The sequence below is a fragment of the Carassius auratus genome, chromosome 37 (genome assembly GCF_003368295.1).
Source record: "Carassius auratus strain Wakin chromosome 37, ASM336829v1, whole genome shotgun sequence".
Classification (NCBI taxonomy): domain Eukaryota; kingdom Metazoa; phylum Chordata; class Actinopteri; order Cypriniformes; family Cyprinidae; genus Carassius; species Carassius auratus.
The window spans coordinates 14,416,536-14,433,860 of NC_039279.1; the positions used below are offsets into that span (position 1 = coordinate 14,416,536).

The 17,325-nt window shown below is 36.1% G+C and overlaps 1 protein-coding gene across 7 annotated transcripts in view; it reads left to right on the forward strand.

The window, feature by feature from the left end:
• The window catches only part of exoc6 (exocyst complex component 6), a 53,919-nt gene that overhangs the window by 3,414 nt on the left and 33,180 nt on the right, over positions 1-17,325 (forward strand). For all 7 annotated transcript variants that reach the window (XM_026222995.1, XM_026222993.1, XM_026222997.1 and 4 more), the window contains exons 2-8: positions 8,810-8,981; positions 11,876-11,923; positions 12,065-12,155; positions 12,371-12,416; positions 15,410-15,614; positions 15,990-16,139; positions 16,906-16,974. In XM_026222995.1, coding sequence (XP_026078780.1) covers positions 8,810-8,981; positions 11,876-11,923; positions 12,065-12,155; positions 12,371-12,416; positions 15,410-15,614; positions 15,990-16,139; positions 16,906-16,974 — 781 coding nt within the window. The remainder of the gene's footprint in view (positions 1-8,809; positions 8,982-11,875; positions 11,924-12,064; positions 12,156-12,370; positions 12,417-15,409; positions 15,615-15,989; positions 16,140-16,905; positions 16,975-17,325) is intronic.

The window sequence follows — 17,325 nt, forward strand, 5'->3', positions numbered from 1 at the left end:
ATGCTGTATTATGTACGCCAGGCAAGTAGTTGACGCTGTCACCTTGTAAGTAAACAGTACCTTTAGGGAAGTGACGATTATATGTTGTATATGATGTGTCTCGGCTGTTGGTTGTAATATTGGTGAAGTAAATCCACACTTTTCTGAAGAAGCATTAGCAAACTATTGAGCAGCAACAACAGTATCATTTAATCCACCTTTGTTGTGTAGTTTGTTTGCGCTTGTCTTAAAAAAACCCGAAATGCACTGCACATGTTTACATATTTAATATGTAATATGCACATGCATGATGTCACCATTTTCAAAGATTTCTGTATTGGGTGTTTCAGCTCTCTATCGACACCTTGGCAACTGAACTGCCATTGGCTAGAAAATTCTTTAGTTTACTCGCCAGACTGATGCATATTAATATTTTTAGGGGTGCACTGATCAAGATCGGCCGATCATTAATGCGCATCTCGTCAGTAAAGCCAGTTCTCTAATCAGCGGTAAATTCCATCAGGTGCGTGATTTCACATAGAGCAATAGCTGCGCAAATAAACACTGATAATGAACGTGAATTTGCGCAGCTTCTCAGTTAACAACGGCTCTGTGTAGTTATATATATATATATTTTAGGGCTGTGCAATTAATTAAAAAAAGTTTCAGTTTCGATTTTGGCCTCCAACGATCATGAAAATACAATAATCGAGCTAAAACGATTATTGTGCCCCATTCTGCCCCTTTTTTGCAGCGCTGCGCTTTCGTTCCTCCATAAAAGCCCAATTTCCCATGCAAATCAGTAAAATCATGTTACATGACATTAAAGTCATCATTTAGCTCAAGGTGGATAAGACACATACCCTTGGTGTGAGAGACCCGGGTTCGACCCGGGTTCGAATCCACTGTGAGACACCAGTGTGTCCCTGAGCAAGACACTTAACCCCTAGTTGCTCCAGAGGCGTGCGACCTCTGTCATATATAGCAATTGTAAGTCGCTTTGGATAAAAGCGTCAGCTAAATTAATAAATGTAAATGTAAATGTTTAACTTTGTTAACTAGATGTTAGGGCGATTTTCTTGCGCATCTCCTCAGTAAAAATGCTCCTGTGATTATAAGTACATCCCCCGCAATCTTCCTGCCCACTTGCTTCTCAAAACTAGCCAACAATCGCATTTCCATGAGGACAGCCTGCGCTCAGCTGCTGTCGAATCACAGCACAGGAACCGCTGGCCCAATCAGAACTTGTTACGTATTTCTGAAGGAGGGACTTTATAGAACAAGGAAGTCATCAGCCCGTTTTTATGACAGTGAAAACAGCAGTATACAGATAGGTGAATTGTTGGAAAAATACTGTGGTTTTTATACACGCGAAACATGAACACATGTTATATTGCACACTGTAAACACAATCAAAAATTCAAAAAAGCGCGTAAAACGGGACCTTTAAGAAACAAAAAAAGTTTAGTTCTTACAGTGAAGACTGCTGTTTTATTTTACATTTGATTATTAATTTCTGTAGTAGGCTGTAAACTGCTTGAGACTTTCATAAAAAAAGATTAAAGCACAGTTTGTTTCATTTGTATCTTTTTAGTCTATTGTATTTGTCCTTTGCTTTTTTATTAATAACAGTTTATTTAATATATATATATATATATATATATATATATATATATATATATATATATATATATATATATAAAATGTATATATGTATGTATGTATGTATGTGTGTGTGTGTGTGTGTGTGTGTGTGTATCTAATAAATTTTAAATATCTGAAATACACTCTTAACATCAGTCAGTCAAGCATTATAATATGTTAATAAAGTATTATTTAATGATAGAACTTTAGTAATTAGAATTTAAAATTGATAACCATGTTTGAATGCATATTAGTCATCTGAACATTTTAACTGGACGGGTGGTGGTACTTTTTTGTTCATTCAGTATTTCTGTAAAAAAAAAAAAAATACTGATAAGATAATAATGATATTAATTCTACTAATAAGAACGAGACAAGAATTAATGAGCTGCTGGATGCATGAATATTAATCAGATTGTGTCAATTCGCTTGAACTGATTTGCTGAAATCAAAATAAGGACTATAATAGCCAATGAGATTATTTTGACAGGAAAATACAACAAAGAATATCGTTTACATGCGGCATGTAAATTCTCTCTCTCTCTCTCTCTCTCTCTCTCTCTCTCTCTTTCTCTCTCTCTCTCTCCTTGTATGTGTGACAAAGCGACAGTGAGTCGTGTGTCTTCACACTAGAGTTTATGGTACATTAAACACAGGTGGCTGCACATCCATTTCAGATGAACTGAAAAATATTACAGATCACTTAACAGAGAGTGAAACTCTGAAGCGCTCAGTCAGAGTCAGAGCATTCGGCGAGTGAAAATATATCTGTGCTAAACTTTTACTTAGCCTCCAACTCTCACACTGGTGAATATTGGCTAATATTAGTCAATCATTTAGTCGCTCAGAGTTAAGATTTAGTCGCATATCCAAGTGATTTACTCACAATGTAGAGGGTAGTGTTTACACGGAAACTATAACAGTGGTGTTTTCAAAAAAGTGTACTTTGAAACCTGTTTAAAAAAAATATGCCTTTTCAGTCCCCAAAACACTGTTGTTGTGTAGACGAACAAGCAAGAAGCATTATGATTACATGTGCTGTTCATACGTTTTCTTAACCCAAATATACAAGCAACTTTCTCTATATCTTTAGGTTACTTTAGCTATGTTACTTACACATTATCTTCAAAAACCTGTAAAATGTTACTTATGGCGTTTGCATGATCACATGCACTGTTTTCTGTGTGGTAAATCATTTTCTCTTAGAGAAGATATTTTGAAGAATGTTGTGACCAAACAATTGGTGGTAGCCATTAGGGCTGCACAATTAATCAAGTTTCTAATCGCGATTAAATTTATGGATGCCATAATTACATAATTGTTCAATGCGGCAATGAATCGTTCAAAGACACTTATGTTATTCTGCATGCTTATGATGCGTTTTTCTTTCTTTTTCTACATTGTTACTTTGTTCCCATTATATTAATTTTAGAATAAAATAATAATACCATTCATATTTTAACTTTTTTATAATTTAGAGAAGAAACCAATCCTAAATACTATAGAAAAGCACTAAAAGGTTTCCAGCCAGTGCTTTCAGCTTGTTTATTTTCATATAAAAATGTGGCATTCAGTTGCATCAAACAATGGTATAAACATAATTTCATGTAAATTGTGAATGTGATAATCATAATTAATAATAGCAATTACAATTTCAAGGGTATAATTTACAACTTAGATTTTTGTCATAATCATGCAGCCTTAGTAGCCATTGACTTCCATGGTATCTTCTTATGTGTTCAACAGAATGAAATGACTGCATTTTTTTTTTCTAGACTGAATCTCTTTCCTTAAACGGCTTTAAAGGAACATTTCACATTTATATATTGTTTCAGAACACTTCTGCAAAAACCCAAGAATAAACCTTATTTCCTAAGCCTATGTCCTAAAATATATGTAAACACAGTGGTTAAGCTCATGTTACAGTAAGGTGTAGTTTGGTGTCATTTACCACACTCTGGTGGTAGTTATAGATGTATAATGATCTGTGTTTTGTGTTTGAGCTGTAAGAGGAGAGGCTTGACTTTTACTTGCTCCGTTTCCTTCAGTACCTCCTGGCGGTTGTCCGGAACTTGCTGCTCTCTGGTCTGTTGAATTCAATAACAGGAAGGAGGAAACTCATTGTGAACATGGCCCTGCTGATAGTAGTTCTGTGTGCATGTGTGCAGATTCGGGGAAAGGATATCCCATTATGGGGCGTAATGTGACCTTCTGAAAGGCAGTGGAAGTGGGTACTGATTCTAGAAAGCTTTGTGTGTTTTCAGTAGAAATTGGCCCTCAGCATTTTCCATAGGGTGACAGGAAAGGGCCTGTTGATCTGACAGCCTATCACACCACAGAAATAAACATGACATCAGTCTGTCAGTGAATGTTTTTTGTAAATTGTCACATTCATATTTATTACAGTTTAAAAGATTAAGTTATTAAAGTTATATTAATTAATTTCATTAATAAATATTATATATTATTAAAAAAAAAAATATATATATATATATATATATATATATATATATATATATATATATATATATATATATATATATATATATATATATATATATATATATATATAATAATTATTTTTATTTTTTTAAACCAAATTTTAATTAGGGAAATATACATTTTCATTTTAAAGTATGTTACTGGAGTTCCAATGTGAACACACAAGTTATGTTTACTTTGATTCTCAAGGGCTGACAAACATGTGGTAATCATTTCCTTCCCCATTAAAGGTACTAATGAATTTCGTGATAAATATAGCTAGCACCAACTCTGTGAAAAAAAAAAAGTGAATTACTAACGAAAATTGTTCGTTAAAATTTTTTTTTCTTTTCTATTTCATCACTGATAATGAAGACTTGATGAAAAGGGCACTATTACATTTTAAAACAATTGTACTTGAAACATGCTGCTGATACACACTGTAACAGTTGGTTTCCAGAAGTAAAAACTCATAAATTTGTTCTCATAGGGAAATTGATTTTAACAATAACTAATAAAACTTTAATGAAAGACCTACTGTGAGCTATGAAGTTGTTAATTGTTTATATATGCCATTTATTTTTAGAGGTCAACCGATATGGGTTTTTCACTGGCCGATACCAAGGCCGATGGCCGATATATGATGCCGATTTTTAAAAAAAAAACATTTTTTATAATAATAGTAATAGTAGTAGTAGCCCAATTTAGAGGAATAATACATGGCTCAAAACTTAGGCACCTTCTCAAAACAGTTCTGAAGCATGCTTTTTGTTTATATTTACTGACAGACACCAGTGTATCCCACAGACTGCAAATTAATTCTCTACCAGCAGGAGGTGCTGCTGGAGCAGAGATACAGTGGTTTCCCCAGTAACGGCTGTAATCAAATAAGCGCTGCTCACAAACGCTACTTTATCAGGCATTACAGGAAAGACGAAATTAAAATGACATCTAAGTTTTTCTGAAGACAGTCGGTTCTTTTCAAAGATACATTCATATAAAAACACCCGTGCTGCATTTTAATTTTGAAACGCGAAGTGCTCATTTTATTCAAGGAAGTATAAGCCTTTTGGAAAATCTGTTTGTGGTTTTGACGAGTCATCGCAACAATGCCTAGCTGCCCGCCTGCCTGTAAATCGGCCTAATCTGCAGCACAATCGGCCGATGCCGATTAATAAAAAAATGCCAATCAATCATTCAACCTCTACTAATTTTTAAAGTAATGGTGTTTAACAGCTGAATTCTGGCCCTGTAGCTCAAAAAGTAGAGCTTGGTGCTAGCAATGCCAAGGTCATGGCTTCGATTCTTAAGGAATGCATTCATTGCCCTTTTTGTGGACTGTTCATTCTTTGGAATTCTAATAGATTCTAATTAGATTTTTGGAAATATTTAGTGAATTTCAAGTTTAGTGTTCCAGCCCTGCTAGCTATCACTCAGAACATCACAACTGGCGTATCACAATGTGGTCAAAATTACTCCGAACTAGCATCAGCATCATTCACAGTCTAGACGTTGAGGCTGTGTTGCCAATGGCAACCTGGATTTGATCTGAACCTTCTGCTCGGCCTCTGAAAGAGAGAGAGCCAGCTGGCAGCTTCACTCGCAGTGAGCCATCCAAGTCTTTGCTCCTTTGCTATTATGAATATCTTTTATTTGTATGCTGGTTGAGATCGTTTAATGCAGATTGTTTAGTATGAATTCCATGCTAACAGCTGTGACTGTTCAGAAGTAGTTTAACAGCAACTTCTGCCTTTGACACAAACACGGCTGTGAACAGAGAAAGGAGCTGCATGCTCATGTCAGAGTCGTGGGGAGACACATTTATCCGGTCTGAATGAATCTGTGAGTTTGAACAAAAGTTACAAATAAATCTCCGGTTTATTATTTTCATCATGATTCATAATGCTTTATAATGAGTTACTTATTTTTTTCAGGTCATTCAGACACCTCTATAAAACACGGAAGCAGAACTTTACTAGGCCAACAGCATGTCACCATGCATGCACTTGCAGTTTTACATTTATTTATCGAATAATTTTTTTAATAATCCATTTTTACATGCATTTCTAAAAACATTCCTGCGATCCATGTCGCTCTATTATGTATGGGTATCATTATGGGTTCATTATGTTTTATGTATATTATGTTGAGTAACCACTTCATGTTTGGTGTAATCCACATGAGACCCACTGATCGATGGCTGCTGGTTTGTTTAAAAAATATGCATCTATGTGCATCAGTGATCCCACGTGCTCTGTTTCCTTGTTGCCCACAGGGTGGTGCCGTTGGAAAACTATTCGTGCATCTCTTCAGCAGCAGCATATTCTGCACTCTAGTGGTTCTCACTCACATTGTGTAGTATATTTTTTCATAGTCACTTCATTTTAACCCAATTTTTATAGATTGCAGCCAAAAAAAAAAAGGTATTTTATACAATTTTCTGAATCCAGTCAAACACTAATAGATGAAAAGTCCCCAGAATTATTATTAACATTTTTGAAATACTTTATGGAAGTAGAATGGCCAGTTCACTGTTTCATGTTGATTGTGAATGAGAAGTAATGCAGTACGGTGTCAGCTGGTGCAGTTCCCTTCACACGTCCTCTGGATCTGTGTCAGGAAGTGAGTGAAGAGCCCGAATCATCTCGGACTGTTCTTCTTCACTGCGAGAGCCATCTGGAGCAGTGAGGAGGGCAGCACACTCTGTGATCTCATAGCACACTGAAGAAGCAGCCCGTCTGTTGCCCTCACCTCGCCAGCTCTCAGCTACAGTTACAGCTACTGTAACACACATGCTTTTAGATTGATAACACCTGCAGAGTACTGAAGTGTGTGTGTGTGTTATCTGAAAGCAATCACAAAGTGTTTACACAAAAATAATGCTTTTTGCCATTAAAATATAGAACTTTAAAATGCTGTGTGTGGTACAGTATTGTTCAAAATAATAGCAGTACAATGTGACTAACCAGAATAATCAAGGTTTTTCGTATATTTTTTTATTGCTACGTGGCAAACAAGTTACCAGTAGGTTCAGTAGATTCTCAGAAAACAAATGAGACCCAGCATTCATGATATGCACGCTCTTAAGGCTGTGCAATTGGGCAATTAGTTGAATTAGTTGAAAGGGGTGTGTTCAAAAAAATAGCAGTGTGGCATTCAATCACTGAGGTCATCAATTTTGTGAAGAAACAGGTGTGAATCAGGTGGCCCCTATTTAAGGATGAAGCCAACACTTGTTGAACATGCATTTGAAAGCTGAGGAAAATGGGTCGTTCAAGACATTGTTCAGAAGAACAGCGTACTTTGATTAAAAAGTTGATTAGAGAGGGGAAAACCTATAAAGAGGTGCAAAAAATGATTGGCTGTTCAGCTAAAATGATCTCCAATGCCTTAAAATGGAGAGCAAAACCAGAGAGACGTGGAAGAAAACGGAAGACAACCATCAAAATGGATAGAAGAATAACCAGAATGGCAAAGGCTCAGCCAATGATCACCTCCAGGATGATCAAAGACAGTCTGGAGTTACCTGTAAGTACTGTGACAGTTAGAAGACGTCTGTGTGAAGCTAATCTATTTTCAAGAATCCCCCGCAAAGTCCCTCTGTTAAAAAAAAGGCATGTGCAGAAGAGGTTACAATTTGCCAAAGAACACATCAACTGGCCTAAAGAGAAATGGAGGAACATTTTGTGGACTGATGAGAGTAAATTTGTTCTTTTTGGGTCCAAGGGCCACAGGCAGTTTGTGAGACGACCCCCAAACTCTGAATTCAAGCCACAGTACACAGTGAAGACAGTGAAGCATGGAGGTGCAAGCATCATGATATGGGCATGTTTCTCCTACTATGGTGTTGGGCCTATTTATCGCATACCAGGGATCATGGATCAGTTTGCATATGTTAAAATACTTGAAGAGGTCATGTTGCCCTATGCTGAAGAGGACATGCCCTTGAAATGGTTGTTTCAACAAGACAATGACCCAAAACACACTAGTAAACGGGCAAAGTCTTGGTTCCAAACCAACAAAATTAATGTTATGGAGTGGCCAGCCCAATCTCCAGACCTTAATCCAATTGAGAACTTGTGGGGTGATATCAAAAATGCTGTTTCTGAAGCAAAACCAAGAAATGTGAATGAATTGTGGAATGTTGTTAAAGAATCATGGAGTGGAATAACAGCTGAGAGGTGACACAAGTTGGTTGACTCCATGCCACACAGATGTCAAGCAGTTTTAAAAAACTGTGGTCATACAACTAAATATTAGTTTAGTGATTCACAGGATTGCTAAATCCCAGAAAAAAAAAATGTTTGTACAAAATAGTTTTGAGTTTGTACAGTCAAAGGTAGACACTGCTATTTTTTTGAACACACCCCTTTCAACTAATTGCCCAATTGCACAGCCTTAAGAGCTGCATATCATCAATGCTGGGTCTTGTTTGTTTTCTGACAATCTACTGAACCTACTGGTAACTTGTTTGCCACGTAGCAATAAAAAATATACTAAAAACCTTGATTATTCTGGATAGTCACATTGTACTGCTATTATTTTGAACAATACTGTATATGTAAAAAAAAAGATGTGTCACTGTTAATGTAAATAAAGATGAGATGATATTCATGGGACACTTTAAGATCTTTAAAGAATATTTCTGCAGTATCTCTGTTTGTTGGAACTAGTTTAATGTATTACTTGGATGTTTGTTCTGTAGATCCGTTTACGATGATCAGCCCAACGCACACAAAAGGTTTATGGAGAAACTTGATGCCAGAATACGCAACCATGACCGAGAGATTGAGAAAATGTGCAACTTCCATCATCAGGGATTCGTGGACGCCATCACAGAACTGCTGAAAGTCCGAGCAGATGCTGAGAAGCTGATGGTACGTGGAAATCATAATTGCAATTATTTCAGGGATTAGAAGCATATTATGCGTTCTTATTATTGAGATAAATTATAATATTTTCCTGTTAAATATTGTGGTAAAATAGTATCAGTAATATAAACCATTATACTAAACAATGCTGGGTGATATATAGAAAATTCACAACATATTTACATATGTCTTTTGCCTATTTTTGTAATGGGGGTAGTTAATTTCAAATGCATGTTTTTCCAGTGTCTTATTTTTTATAGGGATGCACCGAAATGAAAATTCTTGGCCGAAACCGAAAACCGAAAAAGAGAAATCCAAGGCCGAAAACCGAAACCGAAACACCGAAAGAAATTATGCCAATTATTAGTACCATTGCATTTATTGCTATGACCGTGTACTAACTTTACTAAAATTAAGTACTTTACTTACTTTACTTAAAATTACAATTACATAACTTATTTTAAAAAACAACAACATAAAAATACATAATTACAAATTATGCAAATATTTATTAAGCACATTGCAACAATGCACAGTATAAAATAAAATTCAAACTAAAAATGTATCCCACTCATGTGTATATTAAATAATGTACTGGCCTACTGGCCTGCAGAAAGGTTTTAAAATGAACTGTTCTCTCATAAAAACAAAGTGCATTTAGGTGAAGTGCATTTGAAATTTTTCTCTTTAGGACTAGAAAGTGCATTACTTCTCCAGTTGGCAAGACTGTTATCACTTCTGGGGATGGGGACTTCAGACGGATAACCATCTAGCTGTTGAGCAGTTGAGCTTGTCATCTGCCTGACATTTGAGAAATATTTGAGAGAGTGTATTTAAATAGGGCCAGGGCATAAATAATTTTTTTATAAAATTAAAGCAGAAATCTCACATTATGAGATGTCACACACATACATACATATATATATATATAGTAGCCTAAGAACAAAATAGCCAACGTATTATTATTATTTGAGGCAATTTCTTGCAGAATTCCACTGAACATATCAGACAACGATGGTGCATGCCCCTCATCTGGTGCAGAAACCAGTCTTTTTTTCTGCGCTATGATCTCAGTCTCCTGCGCTTGGCTCTTCTCCGTCTCCACGCGGGTTCTCCGCATCCAGCGGCGCCTGGATCATTTCTCGTGCGCGCTGCCTTATTTCCGCATCCAAGTAATGGTCTTTATAACGCGGATCAAGCACATTCGCGATGAAGTGCAGAGGATCCGAAAAGATCTCAATGAGACGTGTGCTAACAGACTCTATAAGACTGTGCTTTTCTTTGTTTTCACTTCGTGGTCCGTCTCAATCTCTTTGTTAGGAGACGCTTTAGTGCTGCGAATAAAAGAATAAGAAGAGAGAGAATCTTCTCACTGGTGTGAAGTGAATGTCGCGGGGAGCTCGTGGTCTTTGCTATTCAGGTGCACGTGCAGGTCGCGGTTCCTGTTTGCCGTCATCACAACATTTCGGCCGTGTTGTTTCGGTGATAAAAGTCTATCGGCCGAAAACCGAAAAGGCCATTCTCGGCCGAAAATTTTCGGTGGCCGAATTTTCGGTGCATCCCTAATTTTTTATACCTTATTAGACTTTAAAAATATATTTTTTATCTCCCCCTGAAATTTAAGAGCGCGGTATATGCTTCAAGCGAAATTGAAAAAACAAAGAAACTGATGTGATGCAGTTTTGTACAAAATTGGGCCAAATTTAAATTCAGTTAGAGTTCAGTTCAGGAGTTTGAAACAGTTTGCCAAGAGAGCTTTCTATTATTATTCATCTTAACTTTGGATGAATAGAGGTTCTGTGTAACACACTTCCATCTTCTGGTAAATATGGAGCTAAACATGGAGCTGTTTTGCTCAAAATGCCTTCAAAAGTGATACCAATGATGAGCATAACCGGTGTCCATTACATATGTAATTTAATATCAAACTTTTCTCGGTCATCCCCAATAAAATGTATACGTTCTTCTACAATGGAGTATACGGTAGACAATTATATTGCCTTGAAATTGCATTAAGAAATATGAAGCACCATTCTCCTGAAAAACGTTTGTATGCCCATGACATGCCCATGGTGTCTAGTTTTTATCTGCGATGGTTGGGTCATTGTGCATTCACGGGGTTCAGGTTTTGCTCTGGAATCATATGCCAGTTCTCTTTAGCTCCCTTTCCACTTCCCAGAGTGAAAGATGGTGACCAAACGGCACAGGAGTGGCTCACCAATCCTCGTAATTAGACCCAAATTATATGAAGCATATTCAGATAACAAGAGAGCACATACGGCATCAATGAGGTCACTGGGCCCTCTTTGTTCACGAATAAATGAGATTTTTAATAAACTCGAAAATTACGATGACCTAATGAGACTTAATATGTGGGAAAGTCTGTGGCCGTGCGGTCCCTGCACCTGCAGCACTATACTGGCGCTGTGGTGTGGAGGTTTTCACATTTGATGTTAATCAGCCACCCAGTGTTTGTGTTCAGCTGAAAAAAAAAGAAGAAAAAAACCCAATGTTTAATTACCAGAAAATGCAATCCGCATTTTACCCCTGACAATGAATGGCACATAGAGCTCATTGAAGTTACCAACAAGGGACCAATGGTCAATTGGGTCATTGATTTGAATTGTTTGACAGAGCCAGAGGAACAACCAAAGTTCAAAAATCCCAAGTAAAATTCAGAAGTTTGTCACAGAATCTGTTAGAAAGGGCTGTCAGAAGCGATTACCGGCCATAAAAGCTCCCCGCCGACCAAAAGTTCAAGTTCCCGCTGCACATTTAATTTGAATTTGCATGGCTTTGTTCTTGACTCCTCATGAAGTATGATCTGATTACAAGGGTGAGCAGTTACAACGAGGAATTGTGGGCTTATTTGTCTAACAAAAGTGATATTATGTTTTAAGGGCCAAGTGAGCGACACCAATCGAAGACTTCAAGACGCCGGACGGGAGGTATGGCACAGTCTGGCTTTGTTAGTATGTCTGCCGTTAGATGGGCAGAGGCACAGAATGTTGATTATTGAACAATAGCACAGAGAGGACTGTCTCGTTAATTGAGAGGGCTTCACACTCTTTGACCTTCCCTTATGTAAGGTGAAGGCCCAAACGGAGGAAGTCATCCGCTGCCGAATTCAACAGAGGAACATGGCCACCACGGTGGAGAAGCTGCAGCTCTGCATTCCTGGTGAGATGACGCGTTCACGTGAAAATATGAAGTGAAACTTTTTAAAGTGGTTTAATAAAGAAACCTATTGGATAATTCTGTAGAAAAATTCAGTTAGGTTGTGGTTTCTTTGCTCTGCTTCTTTCAAAAAGGGATAGTCGAAGTTTACTTCTGAATGGTGAAAATGTTTCAGTTTTTACTTGAAATCCTGCTGTCTTTTGTTTACACTTCTGCAGTCCTGGAAATGTACAGCAAATTGAAGGAGCAGCTTGAATCGAAAAGGTAACTTACTGCTTATCTGGGCTAATGTGAGGTTTTATCTTTTTTCGCAAATCAGCCATATTCATTAATGTTGACAAAATAGGTTAGAAATAGAATCTCTTTAAAAAGGTAAAAAAATAAAAAAATAAAAATCAGCTCACAAGTTCAGTAACATCATGATAGGTTTAAATTCACCCAAAAATGAAAATGATGTCATTAATAACTCACCCTCATGTGATTCTGAACCCGTGAGATCTCCGTTCATTTTCAGAACACAGTTTAAGATGTTTTAGATTTAGTCCGAGAGCTCTCAGTCCCTCCATTGAAGCTGTGTGTACGGTATACTGTACATGTCCAGAAAGGTAAGAAAAACATCATCAAAGTAGTCCATGTGACATCAGAGGGTCAGTTAGAATTTTTTGAAGCATCGAAAATACATTTTGGTCCAAAAATAACAAAAACTGCAACTTTATTCAGCATTGTCTTCTCTTCCGGTCTGTTGTGAGCGAGTTCACTGCAGTGTAGTGATGTCCGGTTCGCGAACGAATCACTCGATGTACAGTATTTTCCGCACTATAAGGCGCACTTAAAAGCCTTTAATTTTCTCAAAAAACGACAGTGCACCTTATAATCCGGAGCACCTTATATATGGATCAAGGCGCTCTGTCAAAATGTTGACATCCCCTATAGCACAGCTCCATCTAGTGGATGCATAACGCAAACACAGTCAAACGTTTGACTGCAGTATCTTCTATTCTATGCGCCTTATAATCCGGTGCACCGTATATATGAAAACAGTTCTAAAATAGGCCATTCATTGAGTGTGTCTTATAGTGTGTAAAATATGGTAACCAGATCTCCACCAAATCGAACTGAATCGTTTAAAATGGTTCACGTTTCCAATAAGCATTAATCCACAAATGACTTAAACTGTTAACTCTTTTAATGTGGCTGAGTTAAAAAAAACAATATCCCGGAGTAATTCGTTTACTCAAACCGTACACTGACTGAACTGCTGTGAAGAGAGAACTGAAGATGAACACCGAGCCGAGCCAGATAACGAACAAAAGATTGACTTGTTCTCCTAATTTTCCTTTTTGGGTGAACTAACCCTTTAAAGTGTGCACTTTGCGGTCCAAATACAACTTAAAACTTTTATTTTGGTGATTGAAATGTTCCAGTAATAAAAATTAAAAATTTGATAATAAGAGTAATGAGACGATGCATTGTGCAAGTTGAGCCCGTGTTGCATATATACCAACGGACATATTTAAATTATTTTGAATAATTATGTTTTTTTTTGAAGATTCGGATAATCAAAAACAATCTCAGCAAAGTTTTTGATCAAAAATACAGTAAAAATTATAACTAAAAAATATTATCAGCTTTGAAAAAAGTTGTGCTGCTGTTTTTGTAGAAACTGATCGTTTTGGGGGGGATTCTTAGATAAACAAAAAACAAAACAGCATTTATTTGAAACTGAATATTTTGTATCCTTATAATTGTCTTTAATTTTACTGTGGATCAATGCAATGCATCCTTGCTGAATAAAAGTATTTGTGTCTTTATTTATTTATTTTTAATCTTACTTAATTTTTTAGTGGTACTCCACAGTTCACAAAATATTAACCAGCAAAAACAGTTTTGAGCATTGATAATAATAACAAATGTTTCTTGAGCGGCAAATCAGCATATTAGAATGATTTCTGATGGATCATTTAATATGGAGCCAAAAGAGTATCAATAAAGATAAATCCACACACTACATTCACATATGCACACATAGGATTCATACATGCACACACATAATTCATAAATACACACACAGGATACACAAATGCGCACAAAATTCACAAATGCACACACAAAATGTAAAAAGCACAGAAGATTCACAAATGCTTACAAAATTCAAAAATGCACACAAAATTTGGAAAGGCACACACAATTCAGAAATGAAAACAACATTTACAAATGCACTCAAGATTCACAAATGCACATGACAAGATTCAGAAATGTATTTCTGATGCACACACACATATATCTTGATTTACAAACTGCTTGCGGTCTGTGAACTTCACTGCATTTGTGTGTGAATTACTCTGACAGTTACAGTAATATTCTGAGTTCAGTAAGTCAAGCTAAATCAACAGCAGTTATGGCAACAGAAAGTGAATCGTGTCTTGTTTTCTTTAAAAAAAAGTTACAATGAGGCATTTGCAACAAAAGTGAATACGGCAACTTTTTGTAGAATAATATTTTGTATGTCAAGAATATCATTTTAGAGCTGTAAAGTTGTATTTTTACAGTTATGTTAGGGTTTTATGGCAACGGACTTGTAAAATTGAATATGACATTACACTGAAAAGGTTAGTAAGCTGTTTTCTATACACTAAAATCAGGTTAATGCACATATGGTTTACATCTTGTGGCTGTACTGTTAAAACAGTGAGTACAGATTGGCTCCATTCACTTTCATCATGATACGATCTGACACTGATTCTCTTTTTACAGATTTTTACAGCTACATCAAAACATGCCGCAATCACAATTTGTTAAGATTTATTACAAAATTATGTTCCTATTTTACAATTACATTTTTATTAACTAACAATGGCAACCAAAATAAACTTTTAATTGGTCTTGAAAGTTGCCAATACTATATCCCAGTTGGTTGTTATAACTTCTCAAATATTTCATGTCACCTCTGTGAAATGCATAGAACAGTCGATGGACGTGAGTGTCAAAATAAAGGTGCATCTAATTGTTTGTGTGTGTTGTGGCAGTACATGATATTATTAGTCATTTGATCGATGCCGCAGTCCATTTCAATGTACAGTTTTAACCCTAGTGTCTCAAGTGTCTCACTGTAACCCAGATGTTTTTATAAAGAATTTCAAAACCAAGTTACTCTTTATTATCATCTCATTTCTGTCATCTTATTGATATTTCAGTGATTATAAGGGGGTTTAAGAGACATTTAAACTGATGACTGACATGAATCATTTCCTTTTCAGATACTACTCTGCATTGAAAACCATGGAGCAGCTAGAAAACATTTATATTCCCAGAGTGAGCCAGTACAGGTTCTGCCAAATCATGGCTGAGACACTCCCAAAACTCAGAGAGGAGATTAAGGAGATCTCCATGTCCGACCTGAAAGACTTCTTAGAGAGTATCCGAAAGCACTCGGATAAAATTGGTGAAACTGCAATGAGACAGGTATGATTTGATTTGATTAAATAGGCAGTTGTAAATGTTGCTGTTTCAAAACCTAGTCTATGGTTGCTTCCTAACTGAATAGATACTCATAAGTGTATGATTTGGAGTGCTGTACATAGGTGTCTATAATATCATTCAAAGTGCATGAGAGAATAGACTGATTTCAGAGCTTGTTGTATGCATGTTAATGCTGGCTTACTTTTGGAACAGCCAGAGCAAAAACGGGATGCTTTAAATTGATCTATGTAGACACCTGAGTAGGTTTTGAAATAGAAATGATATGTACAAAATATGTTGCACACATCACAAATAGAAATCTAAGGTTGCAGAGACTTGCATTGTAAACTATTGAGGTTGTTTTTGATTTTCTCTCAGGCTCAGCAGCACCGTACGTTTAACAGTGCGGTGCAGAAGCAGGTGACTCTGAGCTGTGCCAAACCTCTGTACGGTCTGAACAGTCGAACACCGCTTCATCACAATGGCCTGATCACAGAGGCAGCGGATGAAGAGGAGATGGATGAGGAGGTAGCGTCATCAAGCCCAAAATAACCAAAATAAATCCTTTTTTGAAGCACCATACTGTGGCACTGCTCGATGTCTGGCATTAACATCCAGGACGTCTAGAAAACATCCAGATTTCATCCCAAAATTATATTTGACAAAGAAAATTCATTTAGAATCATTCAGTTTATTTATTTTTAGAACGGCAAACATTTCCCTCTGATTATTGGTAATAATATTTAATTCATTAAAATAAAAAAGGATTTGAACATGATGTTTACTATTAAAAGCAGCATAAATTGGTGTTACAACAATGTAAGGCCAGTACAACAAATCCCATGATGCATAAATAATTTAATTAAACTTAATATAATGCTCAATTGCCTAATACTTAAAATAGAATTCAAAAAATATATATTATTATAATTTATTATTAATAATTATTTATTACTTATATTTTTATACCATGTTGTATAGAAACTTTAATTATACTTAAAGTATAATTTAAATATATTACCATTACTGTAATGAAAATATGTGAATTTACAGTATTTATACAATATATAAAAATTTATTATTTTTCTTGTTTACCATATTATAAACCAATAATATATTTAAATGCTTAAAACAGCCTTTGTTTGAAGGAATGTTTTGTTGAATCTTTGTGCTCTTTGATCACTTTTCAATTCAAAGATATATTTTCAAAACATCATAAACATAGTTGAAGCATCATTGTTTAATCCATTGCTTCAGGAAATGTTCCTTTAACCTTGTCGGTTTTCTTTTTAAGGTCTTGACGGCACAGGATCTGGTGGATTTTTCGCCAGTCTACCGATGTCTTCACATCTACACTGTTTTGGTAATTCCCAGTGTCTCTTTCACTCCAGATGTACCGGGAACACAGTGAACAATTGATATATCAAAAGCTTAACCTGTTATGAAAGCCGGTTTGGGTTCTGCAGTAGAACACAATATGTGTTTTATCGAGAAACATTCCTGTTGATCTGTTTCTAATAGGTCCCCAGCCTCTGAGTTGACAGTGCGTTTTCATTGAAGTACTTTTCTCCCAAGTGGCATCTCAAACATTAATGGCTTATAAAAGCAATGGGATTTCCAGAGTTTTGACTGTCGAGCCATCAATATTATTTTTGCTTTAAACCAAACGCAAACTGTGGAGAGGTGAGATTGAGTTTGTTAGCGCTTGGTGTAA